Below are 15,385 nucleotides of genomic sequence, written 5' to 3' on the forward strand. Positions count from 1 at the left end.
TAAAAATATTATGCAATTATGATCAGTATTTACCGGAAAAGTAATCACATCACTAATAGTATTTAAATTACGGCACAATCATTGCAGGGAATGTCAATACCTGCAACAAGTATTAATTAACATTTTCGGTGTTCTGAAGAGCAGACAAAAATACACGGGACTGCAACAGTAAAACTCATTTATTTCTCATTTAAGTCACAAGAACCTAAACGACTTCTCACCAATCACACCTCACTCTCATTGTTCTGTGTGCAAGTGTAGGTGTCGACTGCAAGTAGCATAACGAACATAAACGTGAGGGAGCACTTTTGTAAGGATGCTTTTGTTGCAATCATCCACAAGATGGCGCTAAAGCACCACGGATGCTTGACGCATGGAACCGGTTCGGTTTTTCTTTATATATCAGCGAGTAAACTCAAGCTTTCTGTGGTCATCATCAGGTGCAGACAAAAATGACAACCAGCTGCAACTTTATTCAAAAACAGCAATATTAAAAACACTCGATTGTGATTTTTAGAGTTATTATGACGCCACCACTGCACAGAAGCCACTTGACAGTTGACATTTTGATTTTCAATACTCATTAATACAAGAGGCAGTGAAGCATACTGATAAACGGCTGTCTGGAGCATTACACCAAGATTCATGTCTACAGAACACTTGCAGTGTGAGATTTCTAAATTAAAATTACTACATCACATCTTTTGACTTCCTTTTGTGAGGCCAGTTTGTTGATTTTCCACACAATTCACATACACAAATCCATTCAAGTTACCAATATGAACAAATCACCTTGCCTTGTAGATAAGTAAATTGAACAGCACACATATTTTATTGACTTAAGCTAAAAGTACTTTAGCAGGCCTGTGCACAGGTTGCTTTTATTTTTCAAAATGACACCCCACTGCAACAACAGTACTGAAACAATCACTGCAATGGTCCAAAGGCTCGGGGTTGAAGATATAGACCAAGTCACATGGGGTTGCACACACACATTGCTGAAATTGATAAAATCATAGGTTTCTTGACAGCAGATTTGGCCCAAAGAAATGTTAGTTTGCTACAGTGGTGACCAGCCCACCGATTACAAACTGTATACCCCCCCTCCTTTTTTTTCCCTCCCAGAAGCATGTGGTTGTGCTGGCCGTGAAGTTGATGGAGTCAATTCAAACACTTTATTAAGCAAGAAAACACTGTACAGTTAGTAGGTTTACATCTTAACAAAGACAGAGCAACAGCTAGATTGTAAAGAAATGGACAAAGGGGACAAGCGTCTCTCTGCCGTAGTAGATACTGCTCCAGTTTTGACACTCTCCACAACCTCGAGTCCATTTATCTCCATCTCTTAGGTTTATTTGTGACGAGATGAGTATATTTTTTATACAGTATATGTAGAGTATGAATCACATGTTAGTGCTTAAAATGTCCTCATACATTTACCACTCATTGTGAGTGTTGTCAGATGAACTACAAAAATGACAACTTTAATGGCAATTGTAGAAAGAAACAATCAAAATCTGTAACTTTTTTTTTTTTTTTTGGACATTTCCTCATGGAAATCTTCAGATGTAACACGAAGCCTTTATAAAGGCAAGAAGAAGTCTTATTTTTGTGCCAGACACGTGTTAAAATGTAAATGACAGTCAAAAACACGTCAGTAGCCCCTTTTTCCCCATAGATGTTTTCAAAACCTGAATTCCAGTACAAAAATAGAATATGCTTTCACTAACTGGATGTGGTGAATGTCGTCGCGAGCGTCGGACTCAGCCGTCCGATCGTCATGACGTGATTTAATGGACGTGTAATACCGTTTGGCACTTTGGCACATTGTCCTTAAACAATGCGACTGCTAAATTTCCTACTTGAGGAGGAATGGTGGGTTTTTTTCAGGAGTGGGTTTTCTTCCTCTCTGTAAATTCTTTTTTACGTGTTAAACGGCATTGTTTGTAGGTGGTGGTGGGGATGGGGAGACATTTACAGGAGTTGAGCATTAGACGGCCTCTGCAGATGTTTCGGTGGACACGGACATTGTTACTTTGGCTATTTTCACAGTGGTCTTCACGCAGCTCTCTGCAGCCCTGTTGGCAGAAATGTTCACATTCCTGTTCTGACAGTCTGACTCGAGGCTATTGTCCAACTGCTGGGCGCTGCCCCTGCAGGCGTGGCAGGAGCTGAGGAAGGCGTGCCGCAGGTCTCTGCTCCTCAGGGCGTAGATGATGGGGTTGACGGTGGAGTTGAGCAGGCACAGCATGCTGCAGAACGCAAACACCGTCTTGATGTTGTCGTCCATCTTCCAGAAGAGGTCGTACACCATGATGGCGAGCAGCGGGCCCCAGCAGATGACCAGCACCGCCAGGATGAGCACAAGGGTCTTGGCCAGGCGGATGTCCATGCGGGTCTGCTCCGGCCGAGTGGTCTGGACTTTGGTCCCCTCCGCTGAATAAACCACGAGGCTCTTCTGCGAGGTGCGGCTCAGCATTCGCACAGCATGGTGGTGGGCTTTCCACAGGATGTATATGTAGGCGTAGATGATGAACAGAACCAGCACGCTGGTCACACCGATCCAGAACATCAGGTAGTTCTCATCAATCAGAGGGAATATGTCTGAGCACACCGAGTTGAGGCGTTTGCAGTTCCAGCCCAGCAGAGGTAGCACGGCGATGATGATGGAAATGGTCCACATCATGCAGAAGGCAATGACAGCTTTGGTCCGGGTCACGATGCGCCTGTAGGCGAGCGGCCGGTGTATAGAGATGTAGCGGTCAATGGCGGTGAGGAAAAGGCTGCCCACGGACGCGGTGAAGGATGCCGTGACTCCGCCCAGCTTGAAGAGAAACACGTTGGGGCTGTCTTTCTTGTGGAAAACGTGGAAGTCCAGAAAGCTGTAGACAAATATGACGCTTCCCAGCAGGTCAGCCACAGCCAGGCTGCCTATGAAGTGGTACGAGGGACGGCAGCGGAGGGTTCGGGACTGGAAGATGACGCAGAGCACCACCAGGTTCTCCAGCACCGTGAAGGTGCCCAGAGTCAGAGACAAGACAGCCACAGCCAGCTGCTGGCTGGGCGTCAGGATCATGAAGCACTCCATGTCCATGAAGTTCTCGCCACATTGTATACTGTTCTCATCCCTGGTCGTGTTCCTGTTGCCAAAGAGGTCGGTGGAATTTGTAGGGAAGAAGGGAATGCCTTTGAAAATGAGCTCCTCGTCTGCAGGCACCTTGTTTGGGAAAGAGTTGCTGCGGAACGCAGACAAGGGCTTCTGCAGGGAGAAACCTGTTTTAAAGGCGGCATCGTTGAGGGGGTCGTCGTAGTTGGCGTCGTTGGAACCCAGATACTGCAAACCTGACGTGATAGTCCGGAAGGTGGTGTCCGCCACACCGTCCAGCACAGATTTCATGGCTGTGTCTGATGGTAGTACGGTGGTCTAAGAGGCAAACCTACAAAAACAACATTTCTTTTTTCAATTCACCACAACAGAGCTGTTATTTTAGACACAATGTACCAGCAGGTGGGCAACAAATTTGGACAGAAAGACAATGTATTTTGTGCCTGGATAGAACTACAATTCTTCTACATTTAATAACTAATAAAGCTGCGACATGAATGAACATTTACATTTTGTACTCGAGTGATTTGAGTCGAAAATTTACTAAAGAGATTTTCATGCAGTGGGAATTGAATTGATCGCTTTTTGCCGAGTTTTCTATAGATCTGCCATAAACCACAGTAGTCGTACTTGAAAATCCTACATCACGCGTCCGTGCATGTTCAAAATGATCAAAAACTTCAGCAACGGACATGAACAAAGACGAGACCGTCGTTTGAGCCGGTAAAAGATTGCAAGTGTGGAGTTTAACGACGACTGATGCAGCCTCATCAAAATGAAAACGCTGTGCAGAACAACATCAATGCACTTCTACTTGAAAGTCTGGTTTGGTGTCAGAAGCGTAGAGAGCATCTCAAAATTTATATCCCTGAGAAATCTGTCCGTCTTTGTCTTATTCTGCTTTTTAAAACGCCCCACGGCGAAGAAAATTACGCATTCACTTTGGAACCCAAACACGTTCGATCCACTGGTTAAACAAGGCAAACAAGATGACACCAAAATGTTTAAAACAAAATTCTTTACCTTACATAATTGTCCCAAAAGCGCAGAATCGCCCTTTACCGCCGCGCGTTAATCCAAGTCAGAAGCGCATCGTGCAACCAACAGGGGCGTTCTGGAGGGGACAGGTCAACAAGAAAACACGGTTTTGTTCCTAAGTCTTATGGCATTTGGTCAGATTCGGTGAGCCTATGTGACAAATCTCTTGGTTTTCAGAAGTCAGGTGTTGCTCTTGGAGTGCGCTCTGGCTCCGCTGCTGCTGCTGCTGCTGCAGGCTCCAGCATCTCATCCCTCCTTCAGCCTTCACACTTATGAAGCGTCGCTACAAGCCTCATCACGTGTTTTCAGATAGCTTTATCTGCCCAACCCATGAATCTGTCAAGTGGGCTGCTGAGGAACGGGGAGGGGTGGGGGGATCACGACCATGAGAGCTTATAAAAAAGGAGGGATTTGAATTCCCAAAGCTTCTTTGTGCGTCCAGACAACGTAGCAGCGGGGGAAACGGGGTGAAGACACGACAATGAAGTGTCTTATCTTCTTAATTCACGAGGTAATTGTGAACGCAGTTTCGGGTTGTTGCTGGGGTGGAAAGAATGAAGCAAAACCTGCTCTTTTCCCAAATCCACTGAAATTCAAGCTAAACTGGCCGCAGGCCTGAACACTGTCGGTAAAGTTTGTGGATGAGAAACCGACAGTGGCGATCTCTTGGCTGTTGGTGTGTCAAAGTCAAAAGTGAAGAAATGATCATGCTCCTTTAAAGATCCAACCAGCAAATTCAGGGTAGTAAAATATTTACGACTCTGTTACCACCTGTACCCAGGCGAAGCCGTGTCTTGAATTTACGGACACCCCAAAATACAGAAAGGAGGAGCTCCAGCATTAACAGATCACACATAAAATTGCCAAACATTTAGCCACCATTTTAGCATCCAAAACTGGCAGGACTTCGCCAACAAGGTTAAGGATTTTAAATTCAGTTGATGAAATTTTGGTATCATATGGTGTCACCTCTCTTTTTACTGGATATATAGAAAACCCACCCACACAGATCAATACCTCCTTTTCGACTAGCCTAAGCTAGGCCAATATAACAATTCATTGACCGCTCCCTTTGCTGTAATCAAGAATAACAGAAGTTTAATCATGGTGCCATCTTCTTTAGATGTTCCCGGATCTGTCCAAGCGTTCTCTGTGAATTACCTGCTGGGGTACATTGATTCCAGTGATACCAGAGTTAGGGTTAACATGTGATGTTCGCTCTGCAACTTCAAAGGGACCAGTCCACCTCGGCTCTGACCACTTTCACTTGATGACTCTCAGAAGAACCCACTCAGCTGTGTGTGGAATTCCTGGATCCTCACTGACTGTTGTTACAGAGGTTGCCTGTTGGGAGAAAACTGAGAGAGTTGTTTTTAGTTGAACAAAATAAGATTTATATTTCATTTTAGTGCTGGGCTAGCCAATGGATTTTCTGCTCCTGGTCCCGGAAAGAGAACACCCTTATCGAGCTCAAATGGGGTGAATCCTGTTCGGGAGCTAACAGAGCTTCTTACTGACATCCAGGCTATTGGAAGCGCCTGTGTCCATTTCATTCCACTGTGAGCACCTATGTTGCCAATTTTGCTCTTCAGTGTTTGATTCATTCTTTCTACCTTCGCCTAACGCCTTCTCTACTTCTTGTAAATCTTTATTCTTAAAATGAGTTCCATTGTCAGACCTAATTTGTTTGGGGAAACCATGTGTCGGATTAATCAAAAATTACACTTTTGCATCTTCTGCTTTTACGGGAACCGCCTCTGGCCAGCCAGTGTATGCATCCACTGCCACCAAGAGGTGTCGGAACCCATTGACTCTATCAATCATATCAGTGAAATCTATAATTTTTCTTGCCCTGTCATGGGGGCAACTGGAAACTTGCCCTCATGTAGTCGAATTGTTGATTTTACATTAAATCGTGTGCATATTGAACATTCTCTGCATCATTCGTGGTTTCCCGCAGTGTGTCAAGCCGTGGGCCTCTTCCAGAACGGCATCTACCAGACCGGGCGGGAGAACAGGTCTGCCGTCTGGGCCCCGCCAAATTCCTTCAACTTTCACAGCTCCCCTTTTCCTTCCAAACTGGTTTTTCATGTGGAGACGCTTCTTCTTGATCGCAACTAAGTCTTTCCCTGTCGTATCTTGGAAGCATTTCATGAACTGTTTTCTCTGCCAACAACAACTTGTAACTTGGTTTATAACCTGCAGCCTTCTTTGCTGCCTGATCTGCAGCCTCATTACCTCTTCCCTCCAGAGAGTTCGCTTTGCTGTGACCTTTGCACTTTACGACTGCGACCTCCGCTGGTTCCATGAGTGCCTGTGTCAGTTGCCTCATCTCTGCATCATGTTTTATAGGAGAGCCTGATGCTGTATTAAAACCTGCCCGCAACCATTGACAAAGTTCTAAGTGAATCGCTCCCACTACATATGCTGAATCTGTATAAATAGTGACTTTCTTTCCTTTTGATATTTCTAACGCTCTAATAACTGCCTTCAATTCTGCAAGTTGTGCTGACTCTTTACCTGTTAGGGTTCCTGTTTCCACTTCCTCAAAATCCTTCTTGTAAATCTTTATTCTTAAAATGAGTTCCATTATCAGACCTATGAGTTCCATTATCAGACCTAATTCGTGGAAACCATGTGTCGGATTAATCAAAAATTTAATAACACTTTTGCTTTTACTTTTACATCTTCTGCTTTTACGGGAACCGCCTCTGGCCAGCCAGTGTATGCATCCACTGCCACCAAGAGGTATCGGAACCCATTGACTCTATCAATCATATCAGTGAAATCTATAATTTTTCTTGCCCTGTCATGGGGGCAACTGGAAACTTGCCCTCATGTAGTCGAATTGTTGATTTTACATTAAATCGTGTGCATATTGAACATTCTCTGCATCATTCGTGGTTTCCCGCAGTGTGTCAGGCCGTGGGCCTCTTCCAGAACGGCATCTACCAGACCGGGCGGGAGAACAGGTCTGCCGTCTGGGCCCCGCCAACTTCCTTCAACTTTCACGACCTGTGCAGCCACACCTTCAGGCCCAACACACAAACACAGTGATGTAATCATCCAGAAATTTCCCTATAACTTTTCTCTAAACGCATCCTGATACACCTCATTATTCTCACGGTCGTAAAATAGGGTGACATGATAGGGCTCAACTGGCGGGGCAAAGGGACTCAGCATCGACAGCCAGGGCCTCCAGCTCTGAAACAATGCCACAACACCGACACCAGGTGAGGTCTCAGGCTCAAGTTCTCCCCAATAAATATCTGCCCACACCCCCTGTTCTGGAGAGGGTGTCGGACTCATCAGCATTTGTCCCTTTACACCTTGGTGTGAAATACAGCAGTTCAGTTTCATTCCATTAGGAAATTGCACCACCAGACCTTTGTCTCCACACAGAATTGCTACTCCTGTCCTCACCCGGAGATCTCGTCCCAACAGGTTGATAGGGCAATGTGGTGAAATCAAAGGGGTGCAACACAGTCTGTCCAGCAAAACGAGTCACTAATGGCACAGAAAACGGCAGTCTCTCCGGGCTCCCTGAGAACCCCACAAGCTCGACGGTGTCAGATGAGATCAGCTCCGGTGATAAATTCCATGAGATGGTGGAACACTGCCTGGTACCTCCGGGTAGTTGTGATATGGACAGTCCCTTTGCCAATGACCATACCCTTTGGAGGCGTGACACTGATCTCGGCCTAAGTACCCGCCTATTAGGCCGTATCCGTGCCCGCCGTGTCTCTCACACATGCCTCCCCTTGGACTGACCCAATATGGGTTTATCGGAGCAAAATCTTGTTGCGGACCTAACTGATCTGGCTGCACCTGCCGAGAAAACTGCTGAACCATCAGCCCTGAGCATCTCAAGCCCTCCAACACCCTGACGCAGAAGCTCGTCCACCCAAAAGACAAAACACCGAGACACAATCAGAGTAACGCAGTGAGGAACAGCCAGACCTGTATATTGGGGAGACAAAACAACCGCTCCACAAGCACATGGCTCAACATAGAAGAGCCAACTCCTCAGGCCAGGACTCAGCAGTTCACCTGGATCTGAAGGACAAAGGACACTCGTTTGAGGATGATAATGTACAGGTTTTATCCAGGGAAGATAGATCGTTCAAGAGAGGAGTGAAAGAAGCCATCTATGTATAAGTTGGAGGACCATCATTAATGAAACAGAGGTGGAGCTCTGGGACATATCTTTAGATAGAAGAGGCCATTTACACATGGCTACTAACCAACCCCATCGTGTCAGGGGATGTTTCCACGACCCGCATAATGAGGGGTGGAGCCAACAACCAGGTGACTGAAGCTCCAAATGTATTAGTGGCTCCTGAAGAGCAGAAGTAGCTGGAACTCCATAACAGTCAGCCAGAACTGATGAAGCCTCTTGGATGAGAGGTGACGTCTTCAGGAAACTCCAGTTGCTGTGATTCAACTTCCAGAACCCATTAAGTGTTCTATCCACAGTTTTAGAAAAGTAATCTAGATTCCTCTCTAGTTTAAAAACACTTTGATGAGTGAGCCTAATCCTTAAATAGCACCTGTTTGTTTTCCACTCCTGTTTTACTCTCCACTGGCTTTGGGGGCAGTGAGTGAGATCTGGCGGCCTCTAGTGTATGAAAGGGGCCAGACAATCAGTCGGTTAACTTCAGGTAAATCAACGAGAGTCTGCTCTGGCCATCAGCCATATGTCATATCTTTGCAAAACATTGAGAATTGCACTCGCTGGCTTTTTATAGAAGCTGGATTCACTGAATTATCAGAGATAAACTCAAAAAAGATGCAATAATGGGGCTTTTTTCCACTCAAAACCACTTTGGAAACGGTTCTTTGATGATCATCGTCATTATCGGAGTAACTTTTAATAGCAGCCTGCCTGAAATGACTCCAGTCAAATGAGAAGCAATTCGTGGCTGCTGCGTTTCCTACTTCATAAAAGTGTCAGCGAACGCACCTCCTTGCAAGTCTCCAAGCTCAGTCACGTCAGTGGGGAAATAGATTCAAAATAAACCACATTTACAGTTATGGAATGCTGCAGGGAAGAGCTGCATATGCTGAAAATAAAAGCTAGATTAAGCTCCGGCAGATGGATTCGCTGTTCTCTGAAACATCAAGATCAAGGTGGAAAAGTGAGAAACGCAGCTTCATTCCCTCTGCTCTTGTTCCTCAGACTGTGCGCATGAGGTAATGATCTTCCATCATCCAGTTTGCTTCTGAAGCCTCGGGAAGAAAAAGCTCACCATCAGATTGAATTTCACCGTCAGCATCCACCGGTGATGTTTCGCTCCGTCCTACCGATGAGGCCTTGATCATAGTTGCCGTAGCTTCTACGTCTATGTCAAGACTCCTGAGCCTTGTCTCCCACACTTCCATGCAAAGGTCACAAAGAACTTGCAGCTTTCTAAGTAATTGCTGATTTACAAACATCTGTGACTAATGAGATCTTTTATGTGGGAAATTTTCCAGCGACATCCTGGATTAGCCAGTGTCTCGGTGACAATGACCCAAAGTTTGCTGCTCCCCATTAAAGATGATTGAAAACTAGCAAACTCGTTCCACGTGGTGCGTTTAAATGGAGTAAACCTGCGATTTTACCCTCGTTTACGGGCAGCACAAGCGGGATGCGACGTCACGGCCCTGTTTAACGACCGCACACGGAACCGTCTCTCTGGACCAGCAGATGTCAGGAGACCAGCATGAATACATTTCATTTGGGTCATAAAAATACCTAAACATCACTGAGAAAATGAGACCCACTTGTCTTTCCATCTGAAGGATCCTCTGCTTCCATCCTGTCCTCTCTCTGCATCCCCGACCCTCTCTGGCCTTCCTCTGGGCCTCCTGCCTGGCAGTTCCACCCTATCACAGACACATTTACTATCCTGTCTCAGTCCATGCTAAGCGGCTCTCTAACTTTCTCTCCAAAACAAGCTGCTTGTCCTCCAAAAGAGATGATACCAATAGGTTTGCATGACAGGAATATTTAAAAGTGCAGGTTAAAAGGACCACTGCCAGGGGATTGAGTGATGCATTCGTTGTCATGTGTCATCGTAACCTGCCTACGAGTCCATGAACACACGAACCATGACATCAATTCCAAACACACCTTTGTTTTTCCATTACAGAGTTCTGGATAAAAACGCAACTTCTTTGATCTCAAAGGTAAAATGTTTAGAAGTCAAACACGCTACAAAATCCTCAAGAGGCTTTGGTCGTTTTTAATCGCCTCGTTATCGCAGTTGTCTGAATGGCTGAAGAGGCGCATGGATGATGGTCATGTAAGGGTCTTCGTGGGTGGAGACAAACCCTTAAAGCGGATGAAGTGGTTCCTTCAGCCGTGAGCCACGTTTAAATCTAGCGTGGATCTGTACCCCTCTTTCCCTCTGCCTTCACTAGAATCTGCTGCTGTCTCTACGCTAGTCCCCCACCCGAGCGTTATTAGCATATTCATGAGCAGGGGTCGAGCAGACAATTGCGCCCCCAGTTGAGATTTCGCATCACCTGGAGACATCAGAGGTGGGCTTGTGGACCATATTTGTAGCAGACCACGATAATTATGCGGCAGCAGGAAGGGATTGAAGAGGAGGATTTCCTGTTAAAACTTGTTTGAGAGCATTCTGTGACGCAGCTTCATGCATGACACCCAGAAGCAGCTACCCGGGTACCTGCGATCCTTCATCAACTTACATGCACAGTGATTGTCTTTAATGTCTAAAAATATGATTCCCATCTATCACATTATGCATGCACGCTGCAGACTGGGGCGCCAATCTCTGCCTGCACCTCCTACATATGAAACTATTATTAAGGCTGCCATAAAGTATGGATTCCATTGATTCCATCATCTTATTTTCTTGCCGACAGATGATTTGGTAACATGCGCCATGCTGAGAACTGAGATTTTTAGCCTGTGGGGCGGTTTGACAACCTGACTGTTGTACTGTGACAGTTTTCTGCGGCTTGGTTGGCAGGCTGACCTGTGAGCGAGCAGCGATGGCTCAAGTAAATCTTGCAGCCATCTGTGTCTCGGAGACAGTACAACATTTTGTCCTCTGGTGACTCAGTCTGAGACTGCAGATCAGAGAACAGAGCTCAGGGAGGGGGGAGAAGGGGACAGCGGAGTGAAGGAACCGGTGATCCAGTTGTAATTTGGCTCTTTAAATGTTCGGAAGCTAAATGCCAGAGTCCACATTTTAGAGCTGCTCTCTGAGCGCCTGATTGCTGCTTCAGCGGATTCTCGTGCATAAATAACCACAAGTGCTGATATATAGCAGCTATGTATCTTTATGAGGCGTTTAGTTTCCAGAAAGCTGGGCGAGGGTTTGGAATGGTGCCGGGATGAGCCTGATAATTGAAGCTCTGAAACATTTAGAGAGGACAGGCAGCCATACTGCACAAGGCTGCTGGGCTGATCATCATTTCCGCCATCACAACTTGCTTTTCCTCCTCCTCCTAAATCAGCGGCTCCCAGTGAGGTGGACGGCTGGAGGCTGTCCAGAGACAATGGGCTCAGGAGGCCGATATTTAACAGCATCCTCCTCAGGACAGCAGCGTTTTCTGACACCTTCTTACCACATTTTTCTGCCACATTTGTTCGTCACTTCAAAGGTCAGAGGCTGACAGACCAGTTCAGGGATCATGTTAATAATACACTGTATTATACAGAAATTAAAATGTAATATGATGACTGTTGTCCCCCCCCACACACACACACACACACAGTTACAACAAGCTATATTGCTTTAAAGTAACAAGCAATACAGTTCAGATTAAATAAAAGATTTGTTCTTTATAAAGTTATTATAACTAAGAGATGTTTCCTCTAGCAAGATAAACTAACTAACACTGTGTAATGTTAGCATACTCCCCCCCCCCAGGTCCTGGAACTGAGGGAACCTGCTGGTGATAATAATTACAAGGCAGCACTTTTATTTGCTTATATAGCTTATTTATATATCTTGGTGGGAGCTGAGGTGATGAATTCTGAGGCATTGGTTCTGGTTTTGTCCTGTTTAATCATTCATTATCAACAATTAAGAGGGATCTATGAATAGCTTCTCAATCCAGGGTTATGACGGGTCAGAAACAGGAAGTGCTAAGTGGCTCCCAGGGTTCGTGTTACAGCGATGCTGGAGGCAGATCAGAGTTCACTCAGGACACATAATGTATTTTACAGCAGCCTCACATCCCGAGACTTTTCCAGTGTTATTCTGCTTTTAATGGCATCTTAAAAGGATATAGAACCTGAGCCAGAGTTTCTCAGATGAACACTAAGAGCCTCACTGCTGATCTACGGCTGATGTTGATTTATTCACCTCCACGTTGTTCTTCCTTCTGGATTTCTCCTGAGCTGTAGTTGAAAATTGTTAACTTCTTTGAGGAACACGAGGCCGACGGCTGGGGCTAATAAATAGGGTCAACCAGTGATTAAGGTTATCACATGGCCCGTGCATGACTCCACTCCATCCTTCTCACATGCACTGTAAGCTGATACTCTTGCTAATTGCTCCGTTGTCTTTGGAGACTGAGGAAACTTTAAAGTTCTTTGTCGATCAGCTCCAAAATGTGCGTGTTTGTGTTGCAGAGCTGCGTCCGTGTTGCTCACTCTTCCAAGGTCGGGGAGCCTCCGGCAACTGGAACTCACCTGCGTCCATGGTTGCTGAAGAGTTCTGGATCGAGTTCTGGATGGGTTTTTCCCGTTTTTTTGACAGTGTCCTTGAAAGCCTCATCAATTCCACAACCATCCATCAGATGCTTGTTTGTTTGCTCACAGCGACTTCATTTTTCTCTATGATGTGATACTTTTGTGCTCGTGTCTATTTTTTCATTGTATCGTTGATCCTTTTATGCTGTTTGCGTCTGTTGTTACTCCCACAGTCGTCTCACAGAGAGAAAATCTTACGATCAAATGATGCTCAGTGGTGATTTTGGAAGAACAAGCACACGAAGAAGTAATGAATGGAATCAATGCTTATTGAAATTCAAGTAAAAAAAATGGCACTAATTGGGTCAGATGGGAGAGAAAATTCTAGCTAGTTTTTTGATTATAAAAATATATATATTCTTAATTATCTGCTTTGTTTAAAATAAAGAGATCTGAGTCTTCCCAGTATTTCATAGCTGTGGGAGCATTTTTATGAGCCAGACTTCTTGGCTGTGCTGTGCGGTGATAATAGTGCTGATGCCGGACTGCAGCAACCTGCACCTCAGCGCGGAGAAGGCCTCGCCGAGCACCAACCGTCATGCCAAGCGAGGCAGCAGCCAGGTTTTACTCAAAACGGAGCCGACGGGGACTGAAAGGAAATTTAATACATCCGAAACCAAAATGAGAATTTTTGAAGAGCACACAATCCTCGCTGCTGACATATTCTTTTATCCCTTCTTGTCCTGAAAATTATTCTCTCAGACAATCAAACATAAATCATCTGGGTTTTTTTGGGTTTTTTTGTGCAGATCTCTGTAGATAGTCTGACGGGAATCATTTTCCTGCAACACGAAGAATCTGGCGAGGAGGACGCATGTGAATAGGCTGAATTAGTAATTTTTAGCCTGGCATTTTGAGTCTGAAATATCACATTATTTGATAAGTTGCCATGACATTTACAGCATGAGTTTGAAACTTGGATGATTCCTAACTTTTCTGTGGCAGCATTAATGCAGCTGGTTTCAAACCTGTTGAAAACAGAACGCACATGCGCAGTTTGCATTTAATATGGCTGATTTCGCTGCCCGCCATTCCCCTAAATGATCATCTCATCGGCCCTACATCAATAACAAAACTCACATAACTGCGAGGTGCTGTCAGTCTCTAACATCACGTTTGTCTTCACCAGAATCCCAACACACTGTCCTTCAGCCCTCTCCTTGTTCCAGGTGATGTGAGGTGCTTAGGTTTCCTTGTCTGACTTCCCTCCGTTGTTATTACAGTCACGTTTCATCGCTATTTGTCCAATGATCTCCTCTCTTCTGCGCGTCTGCATACAGAAAGTCTCCATTGTCTCCAGAGACCAGGGTCACTTTTAATGTTGGGATTGCATACGAGCTTTTTATACATTTGCTTTAATTAATTACTGTTTTGTTTGGAATTCTGGACCTCCAATTTGTTCCTTTGGCAGCCTAATTACCCAGGACTGTCATTTCTGTGGTATCCGTGCAGCCATACGTCAGGAGCTTATGGTCAGGAACTATCCTGTCTACATGTGTGAATACACTGTACATTCATTAGAATACAGTTTTTAAAAGGAAGATGGCAGAGTTGTGGAAGAAGTCATGAAAATGCCCTGCAAGCACAAAAAAAAGGCAAATCCTGCATTTGTTTATCTGTGCAAATCCACACACATGAAAAGAGCAATAAAGTTGGGCGTCCCGGATGGCTGCGGACGCTCACCCGTGATGCATCTGTGCTGCTGATGCTGCCTTTGCTTCCTGTGCTTAATATGGGCGAATATGCAGGTTTACACTGACTGGGGGGAAAAGCTTTTAATCCTAAATGAAGTCAATGAACCGGAATGTCTCCTGCATGAGTACAACACAAGGACGCGTGTGTGTGTGCCAGAATACCAAAATACTCATTCTACCAGCGAAGTAGGGCCATGTGTTGAAATGGGGCTCCACAAGTTCAAAGGACTGTTTGAGGGTTAAGACATGGTTTTAAGGGGGAGGTGGGAATTGGGATTATTATGGTTCGGACCAGGCCAGGTAATGCATTGTGTCTTTAAAAGTCCCTGTTTGTGTGTGTTGTTGTGCTGTGTGTGTGTTCCCTGTCTCAGAGGCACTTTTGACACACACCAAAGATGTGTCAGAAATATCTGGCCCTCTCGCCCTGCAGCACTTTGGAATTCCAGCTCGGCACAGTTCAAATGAGGATTCCCACCTATGAGTCCTGCTCCGGTCCCGTCCCAGTGATGCTGGCATCATCCCTCCTGGGGGCTTCATTCTTCAGGGAGAGTAGGAACGCAGCGAGGCCAGCAGCGCGCCATGCTGTCGGCATGTCAGATATGAGCAGAGCAGGCGGCACCGGGGCCCGCTGGGATATTTGAAGGTGGACCGAGAAAGGCTTGAACCTCGGGACTCACCTGCAGACCCCGCTGCACTGGGAATGACGGAACCTTGAAGTCATTGAAAGTTATTGCTCAAAATGAATGCAGTTTCTCCAGAATCACATCACCCGGGTCACTAACTCACCCACTCTTTGAGGAAATCACGAGTCACGAATCAAACTCGTGTTTCTGG

The 15,385-nt window shown here is 45.5% G+C and overlaps 1 protein-coding gene across 2 annotated transcripts; it reads right to left on the bottom strand.

The window, feature by feature from the left end:
* Window positions 1–452: 452 nt before the first annotated feature.
* On the bottom strand, window positions 453–4,435 carry cnr1 (cannabinoid receptor 1). Of its 2 annotated transcripts, none has more exons than XM_011612204.2 (2): window positions 4,135–4,435; window positions 453–3,437 (listed from the first exon to the last, which is right to left on the bottom strand). In XM_011612204.2, the coding sequence occupies exon 2, from the start codon at window positions 3,395–3,397 to the stop codon at window positions 1,991–1,993; it is 1,407 nt and encodes a 468-aa protein (XP_011610506.1). In that variant the 5' UTR covers window positions 3,398–3,437; window positions 4,135–4,435; the 3' UTR covers window positions 453–1,990. The 2 variants fall into 2 exon arrangements, with proteins under 2 accessions (XP_011610506.1, XP_003971857.1); XM_003971808.3 differs by having other exon boundaries at window positions 4,130–4,434.
* Between the last annotated feature and the right edge of the window lie 10,950 nt (window positions 4,436–15,385).

Source organism: Takifugu rubripes, chromosome 16 (assembly GCF_901000725.2).
Source record: "Takifugu rubripes chromosome 16, fTakRub1.2, whole genome shotgun sequence".
Taxonomy (NCBI): domain Eukaryota; kingdom Metazoa; phylum Chordata; class Actinopteri; order Tetraodontiformes; family Tetraodontidae; genus Takifugu; species Takifugu rubripes.